Source organism: Aspergillus brasiliensis (assembly GCF_001889945.1).
Source record: "Aspergillus brasiliensis CBS 101740 unplaced genomic scaffold ASPBRscaffold_11, whole genome shotgun sequence".
NCBI classification, from domain to species: Eukaryota; Fungi; Ascomycota; class Eurotiomycetes; order Eurotiales; family Aspergillaceae; genus Aspergillus; species Aspergillus brasiliensis.
In genome coordinates, this window is record NW_027137452.1 from 1,171,379 (window position 1) to 1,193,610 (window position 22,232).

The 22,232-nt window shown below is 49.6% G+C and overlaps 4 protein-coding genes across 4 annotated transcripts; 3 read left to right on the plus strand and 1 right to left on the minus strand.

Moving 5' to 3' along the window:
- Positions 1–349: 349 nt before the first annotated feature.
- ASPBRDRAFT_132138 (putative ABC transporter) lies at positions 350–1,260 on the plus strand (the record flags this gene model as incomplete). The annotated part of the gene is made up of 2 exons (XM_067618404.1): positions 350–482; positions 548–1,260. 2 exons carry the CDS (start codon positions 350–352, stop codon positions 1,258–1,260), a joined length of 846 nt encoding a protein of 281 aa, XP_067476484.1.
- Positions 1,261–1,578: 318 nt separating this feature from the next.
- On the minus strand, positions 1,579–7,321 carry ASPBRDRAFT_57754 (Elongator subunit ELP2; the record flags this gene model as incomplete). The annotated part of the gene is made up of 13 exons (XM_067627794.1): positions 1,579–3,870; positions 3,947–4,255; positions 5,016–5,237; positions 5,297–5,473; positions 5,535–5,909; positions 5,982–6,101; positions 6,154–6,261; positions 6,318–6,398; positions 6,463–6,632; positions 6,731–6,828; positions 6,890–6,925; positions 6,984–7,172; positions 7,308–7,321. 13 exons carry the CDS (start codon positions 7,319–7,321, stop codon positions 1,579–1,581), a joined length of 4,191 nt encoding a protein of 1,396 aa, XP_067476485.1.
- Positions 7,322–8,028: 707 nt separating this feature from the next.
- On the plus strand, positions 8,029–9,581 carry tom40 (TOM complex pore protein TOM40; the record flags this gene model as incomplete). Its single annotated transcript, XM_067620012.1, has 3 exons — positions 8,029–8,668; positions 8,752–9,396; positions 9,474–9,581. Exons 1-3 carry the CDS (start codon positions 8,357–8,359, stop codon positions 9,579–9,581), a joined length of 1,065 nt encoding a protein of 354 aa, XP_067476486.1. The 5' UTR covers positions 8,029–8,356.
- A 10,112-nt stretch (positions 9,582–19,693) lies between these two features.
- ASPBRDRAFT_198794 (GSK family serine/threonine-protein kinase) lies at positions 19,694–21,335 on the plus strand (the record flags this gene model as incomplete). The annotated part of the gene is made up of 7 exons (XM_067621238.1): positions 19,694–19,739; positions 19,835–20,007; positions 20,066–20,149; positions 20,284–20,632; positions 20,685–20,878; positions 20,932–21,136; positions 21,202–21,335. 7 exons carry the CDS (start codon positions 19,694–19,696, stop codon positions 21,333–21,335), a joined length of 1,185 nt encoding a protein of 394 aa, XP_067476487.1.
- Between the last annotated feature and the right edge of the window lie 897 nt (positions 21,336–22,232).

The window sequence follows — 22,232 nt, forward strand, 5'->3', positions numbered from 1 at the left end:
CGAAGGGAGTCGATTCTCGCGGTGCGGCTCTGGAAAAATTCCCGGCGCAAATTCCCCCGCCATCGCGATCCATTATTACCTCATCGGGTCTTATCGCAGGCTGATTTATTTCCTTCTCTTCTTTCCTCCTCTTCTTTCCTCTTCCTCTTTTCAGTTTCTTGTAGAGTTTACACAGTCTTTATTTCTTTAGTTTCAATAATAGATCCTTGTGTCCTTGATTCGAGTATACGATAGAATCGATACGAAGTCGACCGGGTGACTCTTCACTACTAGATAGATAAGAGCATTCTGCTTTTCTCCTATCGCTTGACTTTCCCCTCATCTTTTTGCGCTCTTCGCATCTCTCACCATGACAGACCACAACGCCTCCTCCCCCTCAATTGAGGTCAAGAATTTATCCTTCAAGTTCCCCGATGGTTCCCCCGGTTTGACCGACGTCAATCTCCAAGCCCCCGCGGGCAGTCGAACCCTACTTATCGGAGGTATGTCCAACCCTCGTTGCCTCTGCACGTATCAGCTAAACTAAATGCTCAACCACCCTCAACAGCCAATGGCGCAGGCAAAACCACCCTCCTTCGCCTCCTAGCAGGCAAACGCCTAGCTCCCACAGACACCATCAGCGTGGCCGGCAAAGATCCCTTCAAGGACGGCCTCGAAGGCGTAACCTACCTCGGCATGGAATGGGTTCTCAACAACATCGTCCGCACCGACATTGACGTCCCTACCCTCCTCGCCTCCGTCGGCGGCAATGCCTACCCTGACCGTCGGGATGAACTCGTCGACATCCTCGATATCGATCTCCGCTGGCGCATGCACGCCGTCTCGGACGGCGAGCGTCGTCGCGTCCAACTAGCTATGGGCCTCCTCCGGCCCTGGCAAGTCCTCCTCTTGGATGAAATTACCGTTGATCTGGACCTCCTCTCTCGCGCTAATTTCCTGGCCTTCCTAAAGCGTGAGACTGAGATCAGACCCTGTACTATTGTCTATGCGACCCACATCTTGGATAACTTGTCGCTGTGGCCTACGCACCTCGTTCATATGCATTTGGGAAGCGTGCGTCAGTGGGGTCCCATTGAGAAGTTCCGTGAAGAGGTTAAGGAGACTTCTGAGAACAGCCAGCTTGGTGTACTCGTACTGAAATGGCTCAAGGAGGATTTGGAATCTAGGGGTCCGAGAAATGGGTCTACCAGTCAGGCGAAGACTTACCCGTCGCTGGAAGGGTTGGGCGGGTATGGCTTGGAAAAGCGACCTGCTGCGTGATGACAGGCGAGTGCGCTTGCTTGTTTCATAATACACTCGCCTTTTCAAACCGTTTCATCCGCTTTCATTATGTTCTTTCTTTGACATCGTTCAACATGATTGGTTCAACAACCATTATCACTGGATATGCATAGCAGGGGTTCGGAGCATCATTCAACTACTCATGTCTCGAGATGGATTTCTAGACCCGGGAGGGATACATTCAACATTGCAGGAGTCTGGGCTTTCAACATTGCGCACGATTTCAACCCATGGTATTGTCATTCCTCTTTTCCTGCTCGGTTGGTTTTTGATTCTGTACATATTGGCCTTTTCGGTTTATGAGACCATGTCCGAAAAACTATATATCCGAGTTGAAGTGTCTTCACTGGCTACCGCCAATGCAAAATATTGTGTATCTGCATCAGGTACCGGCCGCCAAGACAGCTGCGTGATCGCCTTCGAAGGCGATGCAAGCTTGTCGATGCTCGACAAATGACTGGCTTCCAGGTTCTCGACTGCAACCTGGTAGACAGACACTGCTCCGCTTTCCTCGCCCGTAGCCAGGAAAAAAGAGCCGTTGTATATCTGCGGAAGGAACGCCAGTGCGGTGACCGGCGTTGTTAGTGGGATGGTGGATTTGCATTCAAAAGAGCCTTCAGTCTTCTGCCACAGCTTCACTGACTTGTCCCGGCCGGCGGTTGCGAAGATGGGCTTGCCCGACGCAGGTGCCCATGCGGCATCAAGGATCATTCGAGAATGGCCCTTCGGGTTCGAAATTAGAAGAGAGAACGTAGAGGGGTCTTGTTCGCTGCGTTGGTAAACAGCCCATTGCCGGTCACGTCCGACACTCAGCAGGTACTGATCGTCACTGGAGAAGGCGAGACTTGTAATGGTCAAGGTATGTGCGGCAAGAGATGGACGAATCTCGTGCCAATCCGATGTGTCGTACAGACGCACCACGGCATGATCAATCGAACTCGCCTTGCAAGCGGTGGCAATGAGGCTGCGGTCGTGGCTGACGGCCACGGCTGAGATCTCGTATCCGTGACCATACAGCTTTTCATGCTCTGGCCATAATGTGTAGCGAGCCAGCTGATCTTCCAATGGTGGTTGCTCTGATTCCGCCAAAAGCGCCTGATTAGCCTGGGCTTTTCCGACTTCCTCGCCCTCTACTCCATCTTCACCTGTGGGCGCATCATCGGCGGGGGCCTGGTTAGACAATCCTAGGACGGGAATCTGTGCCGTGTCCGGCAGTGCTCCTTCGGTCGTCTGCTTGAATCCCGAAAGCTTTTCTAGAAGCTGTGCGATAGGCCCAGGCTCGTTGAACACTCGCAATAGTTTCTCTTCCGCGCCGGACACGAACCGAGCCGGGCCCAGGGTGTCCACGCAATTTAAATCGTAGCCATGAATTTGAGGTCGTGAAAATTCATGCCATGACTTCAGTCCATCGCGCAGCCACTGCGCATGCAGACGTGTCGTTTGGTCCGCACTTGTCGACAGGAGATATCCTCCAGTCGGCTCCCATTGGACACCGTTGGCTGACCGCACATGGCCCGAGATACCCAGGGATTGTGCCCACATGTCGGTTTCCGCATCATACTTCCACGAGCGCCAGCTTCCAGTGCGGCCTAGACTGACGACTTGCTTGCCGTCCGGGGCCCAAAGACCAATCCAGAACCCACCAGTGCTACCAGTAGCTGTAGTGGAACCTTTCTGAACACTGATCTCTCCCATCCTCTCGGCAGATAGCCACACTCCGGAAACCGGATCTTGTTCCCAAATAGTCAGAGTGTTGTCTGCTGAAGCAGTGAGAAGCTGCTGGCGCTCTGGGACAGGGTTCCACGCAGTCGTGTAAATCCAATCCTCGTTTCCGAACAAGAGGGCTTCGAACGTAACAGAGTATTTGTTCCCCGCCGCGGTAAACTGATGGGCCTTGTTTGATAGCGTCGGCTCGAAGCCACCAAGCATAGGATCGTCATCACACGCCGGCGTGGCCTGGGTAACCTCTCCTCGTTGGAATCGCCAGAGTCGAACATACTTGTCTTGACTTGCTGAAGCCAATAGCAGATCACCCGTCTTGCTTTGCTTATCCGATGTAAAAGACAAGGAGCGCACCCATGCCTCGTGTCCGGACAGCACAGCCGCAAGCTTGAAATCCGGGTCGACAAGAGTGTTCTCCGCCACATATACCTGCACGATGTTGGTGGTCCCTGCCACCGCCAAAGCCACAGGTCTGTCATTCGACTCCGTCTGAAGCGATGACAACGCCAACGCCAACGGAAAGAAGCGTGGCTTCATGGGGATGGTTTTCAAGAGCTCCCCCTTTGGCTCCCCCTGCGCGGAGATCTTCCATATCTTCACACTGGCATCAGCTGCGCCCGACGCGACAATGTCCAACCCTGCAGCCACAGCGATAGTATTGACGGAGCCCGTATGTCCTTCCAGAGTATGCGCGTGGACGAATTGGCGTGGGTTTCCTGAATCGGGGCGCCATAACCGAACCGTATGGTCAACAGAGCCAGTCAAGAGAAGTTTCGTTCCCGTGGAAGGGCATGTGTAGAAACGAACGACGCTGACCTTGTCGGTGTGGCCGACAAGAAGCGAATAGACCCCGCGCTGCGAGCTCTCCTACATAAGACCCCACCATCAGTATCAACCAACACTATCCTGAAAGCAACCGAGCGAATTTTCCGAAGCAACTTACTCGAGGATCCCAGAGAGCAACATTATTATCTGCGCCAAAGGCAAGCACACCTGACTGGACGTCCCAGTCAGCGGCGGCGGGATGCCTATTGCCCCCGACGCTGATGTACTCGGTCGTGATAGAGACCATGAAGCTCGTCCAAGTCGGAAAGTACAAGCAATTAATCCCAGGTGATTTCTTTAGAAAATCAAGCAGGCCAAGATAATCGTAAACAGCGAGAGAAGCAAGAGTGAGAGGCGGGCTTGAGATCGTCACCAACCAATAATGGTGGAATGGATCGCACAGCCAGCCGACTTTTTGTGCCGGCAACTGGGCGGCTTATCGATAAGCAGCAAGTCTTTGGCCTGGAACCCCTCCATCTCCATCCTCGTCGTAGCATCTACGCCTCTCCACAAGCTTTTACAAGCCCCCGCAACCCCCAATTCACCTTTTGACTAGGCCTTTGCGTGTACACTTCTTTTTTCCTTGAAGATATGGCCACAAATTCTGGAGCCCCTGAGATGGGGACAGACGGCACCGGTTCCATTGCTATCACCGTTGAGTTCACGTTCGGCTCTCCCCCTAATAAAGCAAGCGCCCCAGGTTTCCTTCTACTCATTACTGACGTGGTTTGCGCAATAGAGGAGGCCTAGAGATCCTATTTGCTAACGAGCGCAAACATTCCGTCACGCTACCATCGCGCCTTGACGACGGCAGCCGGCCGACTATCAGCTACCTCCTGGGTCATCTGGTGAAGAACAACATGAAGGATCAGAGGCAGGAATTGTTCATATTGGAAGGCAACGTGTACGTTCATCGCACGGGAATCCAGTGCAAGGCAGTAAAGCTGATGTGATGCGACAGGCGACCTGGAATTCTGGTTCTCATCAACGACGCCGATTGGGAGCTCGAAGGCGAGGAAAACTATGAACTTCAGCAGAATGATAACATCGTCTTCGTTTCTACGCTTCACGGGGGCTAGCGCTAATGACTGTCTACGTTCACAATCGTACCGACGATACTCCTACGGGCAAGCGGTCGCGGGGTCCTATATACAAGATGGAATGCGAATTTAGACAACATCTTCCACATGCTGCTGCGAGATCCTCTCAGGCTCCCGAGGTGTTCGAAGGCCGCTCTGCGGCGTTGCGAGGCCTTCCTTTGGGCTTCCAAGTCCCCCAGCCAGCGGGGTCATCATCCCACTCGGTGGGACGGGAATCTTGATGTCTTCGGGTGAGCCGGGGATGATCTCTTTGGGTAGACCAGGGATGTGGATTCTGCGCGCCTCGTTCTGATAGCTCTCGGGTATTATCTGAAGAAGTCAGTTAGCTGAGGTGTTCAACGCTCTTAGACCTGTAACAATCGCCTCACTTCAATTATTTCGTCCCGTGGGAATTCTAGGAATGGAATGTCGGCTGCATTGCATGCCATCAGGTATCCATAAAGCACTCTTAGTACGCTCTCGTGCGCAATGATCAAGAGATCATTTTGCTCGCGTTCAAGCTCCAGGATAATCGGCTCCAGCCGCACGGCAAGGTCATGATAGGACTACCATTCCAGTCAGCTTCGAGGTCTTCCATGGCTAAAAGGGACCAATGGCACGGCCTACCTCTGCTCGAGGATAACGATGGTGATAGGGGTCAAGATCATGCTTCGCCACCTCGTCCGGATACTCCTCCCGGATTTTCCGTTCGGACATCATCTCGCATACCCCGGGGTTTAACTGGCTCATTTGTGATCGCTGCCGTACTTTGTATCCCTTTTCATGGAGATACTTGGCGGTTTCGACCGTCCTCCGTCGCGTAGACGTCCAGACTGTCAGCGGCTTCAATTCATAGTCTTTCTCCCCTTGGTCGGCCATAGCCTGTCTTTCAGCCTCCCTGTGCTGCAGCAAGCACTCTGTCATCTTTTTAGCGTACTCCTCCCCTTGTTCGGACAGTGAGGCATCTGCTTTGTATGAGCCTGCTTCCAGTGAAACGCCGGCCTGGTCGCAACACGTTCTCGTTAGTTTTTGAATAATTCCTTCGTCAATATGCGTCATAACAGGCAGACTCACTCTGGCGAAATACGTGTGCCTTGATTTGATATGAAGATTCAAGAGGTAGAACACAATCCGGTTGGAGAGATAGCCAAAGCTTTTGTTGTTCACAATCAAGCGTTCGCCTGCGTTGATCATCTGGCCGAATTTAGCAAAAGGGAAGCCATATCATGCACCATATGGCAGATACCTTGATGTAATTGAGATCCGTCTCTTCCATGGTCTGGAACTGAGGGATACGGGCGGCTATCCTGGTCAAATAATGTCTGACCGCGTCTTCCGAGGACCACCCTACGTACTGCCAAGGGTGAGTAAGCACGACATAATTGGAAGTCCATTTGTAGCCACACGTACGTCGGGTGAGGATATCTTGACCCTTCGGACATTTTCCTCGATTATGCGTTCATCGTCACACCACGATTCAATGAAGAGAGTCTGAGTTCCATAGAGAGCAGTATTAGCAGATGTGTGACAATACGGGTAAGGTGATGTAGAGTACCTCTATATCATGTTTGGCAAACTCCTTGGCGAGTGACCGTCGCCCCGAAGCGATGGGATTGACTGCATCGTATATCGCTATCTGCCCATTCTCATGGTTCAAAAAGTGGTATATATCTTCGCGACATCGCTTAACGATCTTTTGCCTTAAGAGCACGGATGACGCCGACGCTATAGGTTCACTTAGCAAGCAAGATTACCAAAACAATGTCCAGAGCCACTCAGGCCGGCCTGAGAACGTCAGTAAGGATATAGAGGTCGTCGCGTACCATTGACAAAAAAGTAGTCATCGGGAATATCTTGGCCATAAGGGATGGTAGCACGTCGATAATCGCCCAGGTGGAATATCCTTGTCTTGACACCCAACCTGTGATGATGTCAGTTCGAATCCGCTAGCGACAGAGCCACGAGCCGACGGGCGTACTTACCAGCGAAGGTAACGTGCTAGAGCGACCGACATATGACTGAATAAAGGTTAATGAGCGAAGTGGGCGAATGACGAAAGGGTCTGGTCAAACGAACGTCTTGCCTCTTGCCGGTAATCCTACCGTGATGATGACAATGCGGCCGGAGTGGAAGAGTCGGCCGGATTCGGTGCTGTAGAGCTGCGCGGGAGCCAAATCGGCCTTTTCAGGCAGGTCGTGAATTGCATCGACGAACGTGGATGACTTGCGCCGGAATCGCGGGGAGTTGGCGACGATATCCGCGGTTCTGGAGGTACGTTAGAGCAAGTGGAATCGATCATCGGGAAAGGTTCAGCAGCATCGCATGTTCTCCGCTTCCAGGACGATGATTCGGAGAATGAAGCGAAACAGATTGAGAAATGATGGACTGAATCGAGCTTACAGTAGCGTATCCATGGCTGCACTTGTAATAATAATGGCGGGATGAAATGGGATGGGATGATTCGGAGAGAAGGAAGAATAGAGTCAAGCTTGGGCTGGGCTGACGAGGGGTATCGTATCGGTAGAGAGCGATAGAGACGAAGGAAGCCGCTCAGTACATCCCCGCAAGTCCCGGCAGTGACGGAAGGTTTAGGTAGTAATAAGTAGCTTCTGCAGGGAGACACTCTCAGAAAGAGCAAGTAAGCCCAATCGGGCGGCAGCAAAGACAAATCAAATTGTTGTGACTACTACCAAGAAGTAGTTCAGTAGTCAAGTCGTAGTGGTTCGAGTAGAGCTGTACACCGTCGGTGGTATAAACTATAGACCGATCCACACCCGATTGGTTGCTCGTCTCCGGGAAAAAACAAGATAGAGAGAGAGAGAGAGGTCGAAAAGCTCGTGAGTCGAGATAAGCTGATTACAACCAAATCCGGAATATGGATAGTAGGCGTTGGACTTTCTTCTTTTCTCTTCTCCTCTTCTTCATCAATTGAGAAACTAGATAACTAGTTAGTTAATCAGCTGTAAAGTTATTATATCATCGCCGGCCAAACTAAAGATCCCAATTCCGGTGCAGCCCGAACCGGACTAAACTAGATTGAGGGAAACTACGGCGCAGCACAGCGACGGCTCAGCGCAGCCGGGGCGGAAAGGCCGCCAGTCACTTTTTTCAAAGCCGAAAGCTCTGGCAGTCGAAAGAACGCCTGGAAACTGAACTTCCCCATCACCATCTCATCCATCTCCCTCCCTCAATCCATCTGCCCTGGTGTTCAACCTTCCTCCTCTCACCCCCCAGAGCAGGTCGGACACAATCTTTACCCGTCAATCAGCAAGAGCGTCGTGTTATTTCTCACGTTGCTCTTCGCCTTTCCAGGTTCAATTTCCGGGCTGGTCTCAACGAGGTCTCTTTCCTCTCTCTCCTCCCCCAACAAGGACGACCGCGTATAACGATCAACCTCCGTTTCTCTCCCGTCCTGTATAACGACTTTTAATATCTCTTCAGACTTCATAATGTCCGACTCTCTCGCCTTGCCTTCCTTCCTCACGGACAATTCCGTGGCCGCGGCCTTCAAGGATGCATACACCTCGTTCTCCGAGCGCAGGGCCGCTCTCGGCCTTCCCAACCCTGGCACCCTGGATAACATCTCCCGGGAGGTGCAGAAGGATGTCCTGCTGTCTAACTTCATGTTCACCGGTCTCCGGGCGGACCTGACCAAGGTTTTCGGCATGTCTCCTCTGTTCCGCGTGTCGCATGCTTTCTCCATGGGCGGATCCGGCAACATGCCCCCATACAACTTCTCCGCCATGTACGGAAGTCCAAAGGTAAGATTCCATTGTTATTTCTTGGCTCTAGATATACATCATGTGTGGGTGGTGGCTAAGAAATTCTCTTGCTGGAACTCTAGGTCTTCATGCAAGGCAATCTCGGAAGCGATGGAGGTCTCGCTGCTGTCGGCAACTACCGTTGGACCCCCAAGTTTGTCACCAAGAGCAACACTCAGATCATGCCTGGTGGTCAGGGCTTGCTGCAGCTTGATAACGACTACACCGGCGACGACTTCTCCGCGTCCCTCAAGGCGTTCAACCCTTCTTACCTGGAGGGCGGTCTTACCGGAATCTTCGTCGGCAGCTACCTTCAGTCTGTTACTCCCAGCCTGGCTCTTGGTTTCGAGGCCATCTGGCAGCGCCAGAGCATGAACTCTCGTCCTGAATCTGCTCTTTCCTACGGTGCCCGCTACAAGACCGCCGACTGGATTGCTAGTGCTCAGCTGCAGGCTCAGGGTGTCATCACGGCCTCCTACTGGAAGAAGCTCTCCGAGCGTGTTGAGGCCGGTGTTGACATGAACCTCCAGTTCGCCCCTAACGCCGCTGCTGCTCTCATGGGTGGTCCCAGCCGTGACGGCACCACTGCCATTGGCGCCAAGTACGATTTCCGTGCTTCCACTTTCCGTGCTCAGGTCGACAGCACCGGAAAGGTCAGCTGCGTCCTGGAGAAGCGGATAGCTATGCCCATCGCTCTTACTTTCGCCGGTGAGATCGATCAGGCCAAGGTGAGCTTCACTTCCTGCAATGTCTCTTGATCCCAGGGTGGAAAGTCCGTCACTAACATGCGTTGTTCCCTTTGTAGCAAACGGCCAAGCTCGGTCTTGCTGTTTCCCTGGAGATCGCGGGCGAGGAACTGATGGAGCAGCAAGAGAAGATGAGCCCTGAGGACATGGTCCCTCCTCCCTTCTAAGCACGCTCTGACGTGCAGCTGGGGCTAATGGGGCCCACCTGAAAGTGGGAGGACAGAAGCTATTGCTCTGCGTCCGCCCTCGGCTTATACCTTTTTCACTATTTGTTTTAGTAGCTCTTCTCTCTCCATGTGCATGTTTGGACGATGGTGTATCACATCGGTTATCCCCACGAATGCGGTTTGCTGGTCCAGGGAAGCAGTCGTTTGGCGCCACGGAACCAAGTTTTGTATAGATCCATCTTCGGTCCAGTCGAGATATCATTTCGATTTTGTCTATGCCTTCATCTATGAATGTATCCCTGTCTCGCTTTTCCCCCTGTTGTTCTATTCTTCTTTTCGTCTCTGATCTCGACGGCAATCTTTGGCCGATGGACATGACTGCTAGGCATGCATGGAAGCATCATCTGCGGAAAGCTGTTGCGGTGTTTGTTCTTTATTTTTTTTTTTTATGTCTTAACGCATCATAGATGGGGCAATGTAAAACACCTTCTGCTTCTTATGACATGGAAAATCGAATTGAGATTGTTGGACCTTGTGATGGGATGGACTCCTTTCGTGGCCGAGAGACCCGGGCCATTCATCAGGGTCACTTGCGTTGGCCGAAGACCTTCTGCAACGAATGGTGTAAGAGCAGGATTCCATCAAGCTCACGGATCATAGCCGACGCTGGATCGGGGGCACCTTTTCCTCATCCCGTATACCATATTACCGAACAGAAGCTTTCAGAATGTCTGCTGGCAAGACTCGTATTCCGCACGAACATTGTCTCAAAAAGACGGCGACTTTTGCGCTATGAATTCCTAGCGAGCATAATTTCGCGAGCATGACCTTCGCACGCCCCGATCATCCCCAAGTACTTGACATCTTGTGACTGCTACACGAAGGTTATTGCCAATAGCTGTGGTCGATGAAGCAAATCCCGGATCAGACGATCGGAATACTTTCTCGGGCGAAAAAGAGTAAAATAACGAAGTGATTCACCAGTAAAATAGGGAAAGTAGGAAGGGGAGAGCAGCAAGGACTGAAGGAGTCCAGAACCAACGATCAGGACGATTATCTGACTAGTTGGCGGTTAAGCAGAGCCACAAAAAACAGACGATGATGGATAGTACTGTCAACTAAATACTAACAATAATTCTAGCGGGTGAGTAGCGATCAATAATGTAGCAAAACTACTACATCTGGATATTCCTAGATACCAGGATCAAGAATATTCCATTCAGATTCTCCAGCCCATTGCCGAATACAGTATATTCAACTCAACTTTCTGTCTGGCCCGACACACAGCCAGAAAGAAAAAAAAAAATAAACGCCGTCTTCGACGCTAAAAAGATAGTGTGGTCGTCTGTTTGACCCAAACCCACCATTACCTCTTACCCTTTTCCTACGGAGCAGCAGGGGCCAAATTGGGATGATAGTGTCGAGGTTAAGTGGGAATAAGGTGGGTTCTCTATAATTATATTATGGCTGTAATTAGGCAAATAATCTGGACTAGTGGGTTAGTTGGGAATTGGAGGCACACAAGTTCGCATTCTCCACCTTTTTTACTCCGTAGTTAGTGAGGGGACTCCAGTTTCTTTTACTCCATCGTTATGCTGTGTTGGGCAGGTGACCTCGAGAGTCAAAGACAAAGGTGGTTGATACAGCATTTTGGTTAGCTATTGTTGTGCCTGGTGATGGCATTGTGCCCCGAGGAGGTCTTGAATGTAGGTGACTACTTAGTATGGAGCCTTTGTTTACTGTCCGTCAACCGTAGAGTGTTAACTTACACGACCGTGCTCCATACTATGCAATGCAATTATCTCCTCACCAGACAATGATACTCAGTGGTACCTACAAGATCAACCGCCACGCAGGTTCTTTTCCCGCGACTCCAAGACCCCAATGAAGGTGGTACTACAGGGAATATATCAAGATAATCTAAACGATTGACATTCGTCACGGAGAGTCGGAAAGGAAGCAGAGCCGTCATGCCCGGCCATTAACTAGCCCATGGATTTCAATCCCGCCCGATGGCACATCTCTGCACTACTAACTGCTCTTTTTCCCCCCGGTTTCTCCTCACTCTGGAGACTCCAAGCCTCCCCCTACCTACCGACCAGCAGCTATTTTAGCCTCCAATCAATCTAACTCTGGTCTTCCATCCTTTCTCTTTCCCAGCTCAAAACCCGGAAAGGATAAATATGACGGAACCAGAACCCGGTTACATGGTCCTACTATCCACCTTAGGTCCGATTCGGTCATCGGGCCTCATGAAAACCCAAGTTGGGCCTCTTGCTGTGGCAATTCTTGGGTCTGAATGCGAGGAGAAATCCATGGTTGAAGGTTCACGATGGCCCTTTCGCTGGCGGAAAGAAGGCCAACAAGTTGCCCCACGGTGACATCATTCCCTATCTCTTCGGTTGGACATGAAATTATCTCGCTCGCTCTCTCTTTCCCCTTCCCCCCTCTCCCCCGTTCGCCCTCTTTTGTCTTTGGTATTGGACCTGCTGGTGTAGTGGGTTTCATGGGGGACTCATTGTTTGATTTCAATAACAGTAGTGTTAATTGGGCCATCTTCCCTTGTTTCCACTTTTCCTGCTCCTGTGATTGTCCCTCAATGGTCGCCCAGATAGTTAACCCTCACGCTCAAATGGACGAGAGAACTAACTCCCCCAGTTTTATTGGACGCTTGATCTGGCTGACACAAAGGCATCTCGGAAACACAAGGAAGAGGTTTCCGCGGCTGAATTCATTTCAAAAAGTCTACCGTGAAGGGTAATAGCCAAGATCACACAACATACGGAGCAATCTTGACTCTCGAGAGAAACAATGTGGTGTTGCTATAGGGTCAGGTTTTATGGACAACATAGTCAAGGCAGGGTTTTTGACTTCTGTGATAAAGGTCAGGTACATCCGTCCTTTGGTACACAGTAGAGCTAAGTTCATGCCCTGGCCGATAATAAGCAAACGAAGTGCCAAGCTGCCGCTATTGGCTCTCCTTGGAGATGGCCCAAAACGCACCTCGGATAACTACTTTGCTTGCGGAGCGAGGGGGCTGGTTATATTGTTGATCTCGGTTAAGGCAGGCACGATTGCTTGACCCTTTACTGCCGAATAGGTAGGGCCAGGTTATCTACAGGGTTGACTTTTCCGAGAAAACAAGCCTTAGTAGTAATTTGGAAATGTACCAGTTGTAGTGGTAAACATCAAATGGTCACAACTTCACATATATCAACACTTTTTTTCTGAGCAATATAGTACCGCCAATGATCTATGTCAGTAGTAGGGGTTTTCAATGTTGTGTGGTCAACGGGCTCTCTGAGCCTACATGGTCCCTACTACGACCGAGAGTATAAGTAAAGCACAAGTTGCAGCAGCTCTCCGGAACAACGATGGGGACTATTCATTCTACGATGCTGCTTGCTGGTCTGCGGAAGTCCTTCTCATTGTTATCAGATATTGGTGTCTCAACTACTAATCAAGGGCTCGGTATCACTTGTGTCCCAGCAAGGCCCCTAGTCTGTTTCACAAAAAATCAACAGCTGCATCACCATTATGAACTATGGAGGGATGTATGAAGCAGTAGTAAGATCGTTCATTTGGTGGCCAGTGGTTGTTGCATGAATTGCCTCACCGCGAGACAGCAAAAGCTGCAGTCACCTGAGAGTAACTCGGGATAAAGAAAAAAAATAAATAAATAAATAATAATAATAAGTCACGAACAACTTAAGTCAGTCAGTGAGTGTGATCTGCTGACGCTGTGTGGCCCCCCCCCGCAGTAACCAAGTAGTAGTAGCATGCCTCTTAGCTGCCTGCCGACCGGGCCAAACTCTGAAAACGAGAGCCAAGGATCAGTGAATGAGAAAACCCACCTCATGATTGTAATGGCCCTAAAAGGAGAGCCCTACATATTAATGATGTTTCATGATTCGTAGGAACAGTTAGCCATAGGTGGTTGGGTACATTGCCTGCCTCTCTCCTCTTTCTGCTGGCTTTTCTCGAGTCTCTAATTGTTGTTGTTGGGGGGGGGGGGGGGGGGGGGGGTGGTATGTCGGGATGGTATGCACAGTAGCAGGGCGAGAGGTGTATCATACTAGTAGAGCCTAATTCGAAGCATATGAACAAAACTGCCTGCACACCTGGATTCAACACACACAATCATGGTTTGGTAGATTTTTTGGTCTAACTTTCCTAACAATCACCTGACATCTTTATTGTACACTCTTTGGATGTGGATTCAACCTAGGCCCCATAACAGACAATTATCGATATTTTGTTCGAGGCAGAGCCCTCCCTGCCACACTCACTCAGCCTGCCACTTTACTGTTGTGTACCAAGCGCACAAATGCATCCAGGAGGATTTCTTATGTGCATCAGCCTGGCCAGTTCGAGGTACCATTTGAGTCGATGTGGGGCATGTTAATATGATACCTGTTAGTGTGAATGCCAGGTATTGTATCTGTATTTCGATGTTGAGGGCGACAACCTCCCCAATACGTCAAGCATCAGCAGAGAAATTCACATGTGGTATGTATGTTATTGGGTACCTACTCCTAAGTACGTGCATGCTCAGCTTATATCCACACCACCATCAGCAAAGTTCAATGAGATGTATACACTCTCTGCAGTGTCACCGGAGCTATAGCCCGCATATAGACTACGTATGTATGTTTGCTGCTTGATACGTAGAGAATGATGTGAAAAGAGACGAAAGAGAAAGAAAACAAACCCAACAGATGTGCCTGGTGGTCTCGAATTCAATTTGCCAGGAACTACCGATAGCTCGACTAGTAGTCTATCGTTCTTCCTTCAAACCCCTTCTGCTCTTACAGCTCATGGACGCAAGAGCTTAATTTCATTATGATTGACATTTTCCTACCCTTTGTCTATATGCAATATACACTCTGACCTCGTCTTTAATTCGACGACACGCCTGGATGAGATGAGTTCCAAGTGGCTTGCCCCCAATGCCTCCGAACATTAAATTTTCACAAGCCCTTCCGTGTCTCAGCTTGGTATGTGGCTGCAATTAGTCTCTCGTGTAGATTTATTCGATGTAGATAAGGTGGCGAATAAGGAGGTTATGGTTCAAGAATGGCATGCTCTCAATTTCAAGCAGAGCTTTTCAGTAGTATTATCTGAGATTTTGGTCTGCTGAGACCTTACAGTACTTACTGTAGCTGACATGCCCGCAAGTCTGCGCAGCAAGGGATTTGCATAATCTCCGTGCCGGTTCTCTCCGCAGGGGTTCTTTCATTTTTACGCCCCAAGGTTCAGTGACAGCTAGCTACTATTGGAACGAGTCAGAAGACAGAATGTTGAGAGACGTCCAATCGTGTACAATGGTGATATGGCTTTCCTGAGTCTCATAAGCAATCGATTTTCATGTTTCTGAAGAAGCAAGCTGCAAGGATGGCGTAGGCAAGGGAGCTAGGACACGGCACAGAGCATTTCTAGATGGTCCGACAACTGTTGTCTTGAGCAGATAACTGAAAATTTCATGTATGTTGGATTGTCGTACACGATCGAGATGCATACATGCCAAGTCTAACGAAGCGGCCTAGAAAAGAGAAACATGGGAAAAGGTTAAAGAGAAAAGGAAAAGCAAAATGTCCAAAGGCGGAGGATTTGTCTCTTTGAGCTACCCGGTGACAGCTATACGTGTGGAACAGAGCTTCACATGATCGTCTTTACCCATCAGGACTACAACGACCCTTGCTACTATATTAAGAAGTTCAACATTAGCTGCTCCAGCTAGGTAGATAATTACTACTAGCAGACTACGATATGCGCTTACCCTAGTCATTGTGGGGTTGGCTGTAGAGGCGTCGTCTTTTATAGTTAGTACTTAGTAGTAGTAGTAGTAGTAGTAGTAGTAGCTCCATTCTCATCCCGTGACTCTTCTTCTGAGCTTAAGTGGATGATGTCAATTTGTGATGTGTCATTCGCCTCCAATACGACAGATTTGTAACCCGACGAGAGTTTATTGCCGCTAAGCACCATGCCCATGCAAAGCGATAGCTGGGCTTACAGAGTACGAGAGACCGTTCGGATGAATGCAGAGAGGTGGCAATTGCATCATGCGGTACAGATATATACAGCAGTAGGTACTTCTGGACGGAGTACTATGATCGCTTTTGTTGAGGCGTTGCAAGAAGTACGAATCTCAACGATGGATATAGTGCTCAACGGCTCCAAGTATTGGTCTATACCCAGACGGAAGGAAAGCGTGGTCAGAATGAGCATGGACCACGAATATGCACGTGGGCGAAGGCATTGCCTCCTGCATTCAGATCGTTTGCGGCATACCTAGAACCTAACCCAAGACTCCGCCGAGCTCTAGTTACTACAACATGCGTTATGCATTCGCCTATTTCTCGAAGCTGGTCAAGACATGATGCTCTTCGATCCCATAATGAGGTGGCATTCATAGTACCGGGGTAGTAAGGCTAATACCTACTAAAGTGACCTAAACATCCTTCGTTGCTGTACCTGTGGCAATCGGAGATGATAGTCGCATGGTGAGATGTTTACGGTCGTTCTTTCCGAGCTCATCCAGGATAACTATCAAGCCGACTTCGAATCTGACCTCAGTAAGAGTGAAAAAGGAGTAAGCTCCATATGCACAGCCGGCCCTGGTGAGCAGCAGCAGCCCACACTCCGAATTACGTCGGAAGTCTAGATCCTGGTCAGATATGCGGCAACGAATACACAACACACACCTTTCCTGCTATCCAACCTAAAAGGTATTTAACCCAAGTTTCCGTTTATTTTGCTTTGGGTTGGGTGGCTTGATCTGTATTTACCATACGTATGCAATAGTACGGTTAGCCAATGAACGGATTTCCAGTGAAAATCGCGGCTGGTCACTTGACACCTAGGGGCCAATGGCAGCACATGATGACAGGACTACCCTGCCTGTCACCGGAACCGCCCAGTGGATCTTCCACCTCACGACGACTACTAATGTCTGAAATCTTCATCGGGCTATGACATGGATGGGAGGTGCTAGTGATCCAGGCACCTTTCTGTGGCTCGCCTTTGGCTTTCCCGATCGGCATTCTACGGGCCGCGGGAAGAAGTTATGAGACGGCTTGAAAGGCCTGGATCCCTCGAATTCGAGAGCTATAGCGAGCTATTGAGCTCAGCGGATAAGACTTTCTCGAGATACACTCCTCAGATAGACCCTAACGTACGGAGTAGATATGGGTTATCTTCTTTCCCAGACAGGGGATGGGGGAAATTGTTGAGGCGCACGACTCACCGAGCACTAGAAGAGCGCTGGTTTCTTCCATCACTTACGTACAAACTCAGAAGTACTACCGACGTGGTTGCTACTAGCTAGTGGTTACGGAGATCTCCTGACCAACCCCTCCTTTCTCTACTGCAGGGACAAGGAAGCATTGGTATTGCTGGTCCTTGTTCTAGCCAACCCCCTGTAAAAGCGATGCCAGGAATGGTAGGAATCAAGGCCATTGATCCCGAGCGTAGTCTGCTTGTATTGGTGGAGTGAGTTAACTACTAAGTACCCAGCATAACTAACGAGAAAGATTATTATTGCGATCCAAGGGTGTTCGGGAATGGAGATGCACCACCCCCGTTTTAACCACCACTAAAAAGTTACCTACTTAGATAACTACTGGACGACAATGCTAAGACTAAATCTCGAACCCGAGCGCTCGGAGCCAAGGTCATATGCTCATTAGGAATTGGCCCTCATTCTCTCAATCCCAGCAGCAGCTACCTAGTTACCTACCTACCTTACGCCCAATCTGGATGGTTCCACCTCAAGTCCGTCATCATTAATTTCTGACCTACTGATCTGCTTAAGTTACAACTCTACCTTCAGATGTAACCTGATTTGATGATATTTTATCTATACTTCTGGGCCTTCCGTTCCGTTTCATATCCGGCCTGGGAATGACGCCAGCCGTGGACCCAAAAATGCCTCCTTTTTCTTCTTTCTTGAAGCGGGACATATACCAAACAATATACTTCAATTGACAAGGGGGAGGGATATTGGTGAGAAATGGAGCATAAGATATCTACTCTACAGTATAGTTATAGGATATCAACTAGCATATGTAGGAAACCTCATCAACTGGCGTATATAGTGACAGGTCTTAGCGGCATCGTCTAAGATGGACAGAAGTAGCACCGCCTATCTACTAGCGGTACCCAGGTACCTTGCTTCCGGTAAGGGCAATAGCGTCATAGCCAGATGCAAAGACCTGGGGCAGAGAACGGCCGATTCGGTATTGTATTGTATCAGTACATACGTATACAGACTCAGTATTTCCATTCACTACGCCCCTCTTTCTCTCTCTCCCTCTCTCTTTCTGCCTTTTCCCTTTTCCCTCTTCTACAGCAGTTCCCTTAATTTGTCCTCTTTTCTTTCATTCTAGCTATTTAATTTTCTTGCCCCTCCGGGGGCCGAGCCCACAATTATACCCTCATGCCTATGGAGTTTCATCAGTAGCTACCAGTTGCCGTAATGGAATGGGATAATAAAATAAGACAATAAAACTAAAATAAATAATGGAGTAAAGTGCTAGATACCTACTCTGTATATAGCTTTGTATGGGGTACTCTTAACTAGGCGGGTTCTCATTATTATTAGTCCAACTGGCGGACATTATTGTTATTATTCGAACGGGAATACTATCTTTCTCAAGGACGAACGCTACTGTGTAAAGAATGGTTATTCTTATGCCGGCGGCCATAAACAGCAATCCCTCAGATTCTCTGTACCAATAATTCCAACCGGCATCATCCACATCTCTGTTGCCTCTCCACACTCTGCCACAGCTCCGTGCTCATCGGCTGTTACCCAGGCTTTTGTCCCAGGAGGGTAAAGTTACTGCTGTTAGGTGCACCACAAACCCCCTCTCTCTCCCTCCTCCGCCCCAAGCCAAACCCAAACGTTGCCTTCTGGGGCCTAACGGACTAGTAACAAAAAGGGAGAGAACAGTAACAACTTAACCACATATTGAGGCAGGCTGGTTTTCGATCTGGTGCTAGTAATCTTCTCTCTCCTTTTGGTATCGGGTTCTCTTCCAAGAGTCAGGAAAGCGCCCGTGTGCTCCTGATTCATCGATTTCATTATTAGCATTATTACTTTTGGAAGAACTTCCCTCTTCTTCTTCTTCCCCTCCTTCCCCCCCTTTAAATCATTTTATTTTTCTTATTTTTATTTTTTTTTAAACTATCCTCCCTGGTCACTAAGTCCATTACTATTCTTACTGATATCTCTTATTTGCCCGGAGTTGGCTCGTGTGTTCCTTGCCTTCTTCCTCTCCTCCCTGTGCTTTATTCCCGCGTTCCTGCAGCCCTCGCGTGTTCGGGCTTCGTCGTTCCATCAACGTCACCTGCTCAAGTCTCTCCTCTCCTCTCCTCTCTTACTACTCCGTACTCTTCTTCCCTCTCTTCCTTCTCCTCCGACCGACCATCCCTCCCTTTTGAGAACCTGAGCTTTTCTCTTACCTGCACTTACCTACTTTACCCGCCCTTCCTTGGACTTCCTCTGCCACACTTTTTGTTGAGGCGTGAAATTCAATACTTAACATTACAACCTTCCCTCCTCGAATCAGCTGCGGTTCGGTACTCTTAACTGTACTAAACTGCTACCTACTGCTTGCTGGTTCTTTTCACTTTACTTCACTTTTTCTTTTTCTTTTCCTTTTTCCTCTTTTTCTTTTTCTTCTTCGGTTTTTTCTCTTCGAGAAACGGTGTCCCCTCTTCTATTCAGAATCCTCCCCACCGCCCTCATCTAAAGAAACCCGCTTCAATCTTTGGGGCGTTCATTGCTCAGGTCTTGTGTCTGCAACTCTTGGCACCCTCCCCAAGTCCATTGGTCCCCTTGGTCTGAGCCTTCCCTTCTACGATTCGCCCGCCTGCTTCTCAACCTTTCATCTCACGCGCACCTCCACTCAACATCCACCGTTCGGATATTCCGCCCATCCAAAGCACCCCTCCCAACTAGTGCTCCACCGAGTACAGTCTGCCCAAAACGGACCTCACGCCTTACTTTTGTGTCTCTTTCCGACATCCGCTGTTGAAGTCCAGCCCTCCTTATTCTCGATAGCATCGCCCACGTTGCCGCCCGGTGTTGTCCCCACTAGCCGTCCGTGATGTCACAGAATAGACCTGGGGTCTTCTCGAGTCTGCGCATGGGTGGTAAGAGACCACGCCGTTCCTTTGACGCAATTGTTGCTGGGCCCTTCTGGTGAACTCGATTGCTGACCTTTTCCTTCTTGTTTCTCATCATACAGAAGTCGTCCGCGAGAAAGTCCAGGATGGACTTACAGGAGAGACCAAGGAGATCTCCTATTCACAATGTAAAATCGTTGGCAATGGATCCTTTGGCGTCGTCTTCCAAACAAAAATGATGCCCAGCGGCGAAGATGCTGCTATCAAGAGGGTTCTCCAGGATAAACGGTTCAAAGTATGCGATGTCACCAATGTTCGTCATCGTCTGGCCCGGTCGCTAACAACCCCTCCAGAATCGTGAGCTTCAGATCATGCGGATCGTGCGCCACCCGAATATTGTAGAACTAAAGGCGTTTTACTACTCTAACGGAGAAAGGGTATGTCGCCCTCCTTCATCCCCGGTTGCTTTCCTCTTGCTCCCCCCCTTTCCCAGTTCATGATTTATGCTGCAACTTGTCTGGCTCGTTTCCCCACCTACCTGTCTGCTAATAATGCCACGGAAACGTTTTAGAAAGATGAAGTGTATCTGAACCTCGTTCTCGAATATGTACCAGAGACAGTGTATCGGGCATCGCGTTATTTCAACAAGTTGAAGACAACTATGCCCATGCTGGAAGTCAAGCTCTACATCTACCAACTCTTCCGTTCTTTGGCCTACATTCACTCGCAGGGAATCTGCCATCGTGACATCAAACCACAAAACCTGCTGCTCGATCCAAACACCGGTATTCTGAAGCTGTGCGACTTTGGATCCGCCAAGATTCTTGTCGAGAATGAGCCTAATGTTTCGTACATTTGCTCTCGCTACTACCGTGCACCCGAGTTGATTTTCGGCGCAACAAACTACACCACGAAAATTGGTAACTTTTTAAACCTATCCAGGGGCTCTGCATATGTACTAATATTCATCAGACGTATGGTCTACTGGTTGCGTGATGGCCGAGTTGATGCTAGGACAGCCACTCTTCCCTGGAGAATCGGGGATTGACCAACTCGTGGAGATCATCAAGGTTCTGGGTACCCCGACGCGAGAGCAGATTCGCACCATGAACCCGAACTACATGGAACACAAGTTCCCGCAGATTAAGCCACACCCCTTCAATAAGGTGGGATCCTTCCGTGAAAACAGCTTCGAGTACATAATGCTGATGTTCATCAGGTCTTCCGGAGGGCTCCCCATGAGGCCATCGATTTGATCTCCGCCCTGCTGGAATATACGCCGACGCAACGGCTTTCGGCCATCGAAGCGATGTGCCATCCATTCTTCGACGAGCTTCGGGATCCTAACACCCGGTTGCCCGACTCGCGGCACCCGAATGGCTCCACGAGGGAGCTCCCTAATTTGTTCGACTTCTCTAGACATGGTCGGTCTTCCGGGATTCCCCTTGGTTATAGCTGTTCCCATACTGACAATCTAACACTGTTAAAGAACTCTCTATCGCGCCCGCGATGAACAGCCGGCTGATTCCTCCTCATGCACGCCCTGCACTTGAGGCTCGCGGGTTAGATATCAGCAACTTCAAGCCTCTTACGAAGGAAGAAATGATAGCGCGTCTTGACTGAGTCAACCCGCGCAAATCTGACGAAATCCACGCCCTTATGTGTGCAAGCATGTTTGCACCTGATTGCGGAAATTTGATGTCATGCCCCTACGAGCTTATCTTCATGCATCAGGCGGTTCTTGAACTGGAAGAGGTTTATCCGAATCTGTAGACCTAATCCATAGGCTGGGCATCCGGGAGCTGGCTTCTGTATGGCAGAATACTGAAAGACAGGGTGAAACGGGAGCATGAGGAGCAGGAAGAAGGTTAAAGAGACAAAGAACCAAAACCCACAAAAAAAAAAGGCGAGGATAAAAATTAACGAAAAGAAAAAGAAAAAGGTTGTACTTCTGGGAGAGGAGGTGGAGCAGAGGGGATGTGACTCTTGACGACCAGAAAAGTTCATAAGAGTGGGTGGTTTTAGTGGATCATGACCGTTTCACGCAAAGGGGTTGACGGGATGTTATAGCCTGGAGTTACTGAGGTGTCTGAGACAGCTCTTGGGAGGGAAAAAAAAAGTGATACCCTTATTGCGTGAGTCTGCCTTTCGGGATCAAGTCTGCATAGCTTCATATCTCGATTGAACGGGCCCTGTTCACAAATTGCCGCAAGTCTTATTCACAAGGGCGGAAAGATGAATAACCTACAAATGCGTCAGATATCTTTGAGGATTTCTTTGTTTGGATGCGCGCCATACCGCGTACCTGTCAGTGTGCTTGAATATAGGTATTGGAGGTTTCTTCTTTCCCGACTTGCTGCGCTAGAAGCCCCGTTCATGCTGTTTCTGCTGTGAATCTATATCTCTTCGTCTTCGTTCTCATCTTCTTGTGGTCCCTTCATCTGCCTCCGCCCTCACGTCTCCAACTCGCCCCCCCTCTCTTTCTCCTCTTCTCAGCCCCGTGCATTTGGCATTGGCGGC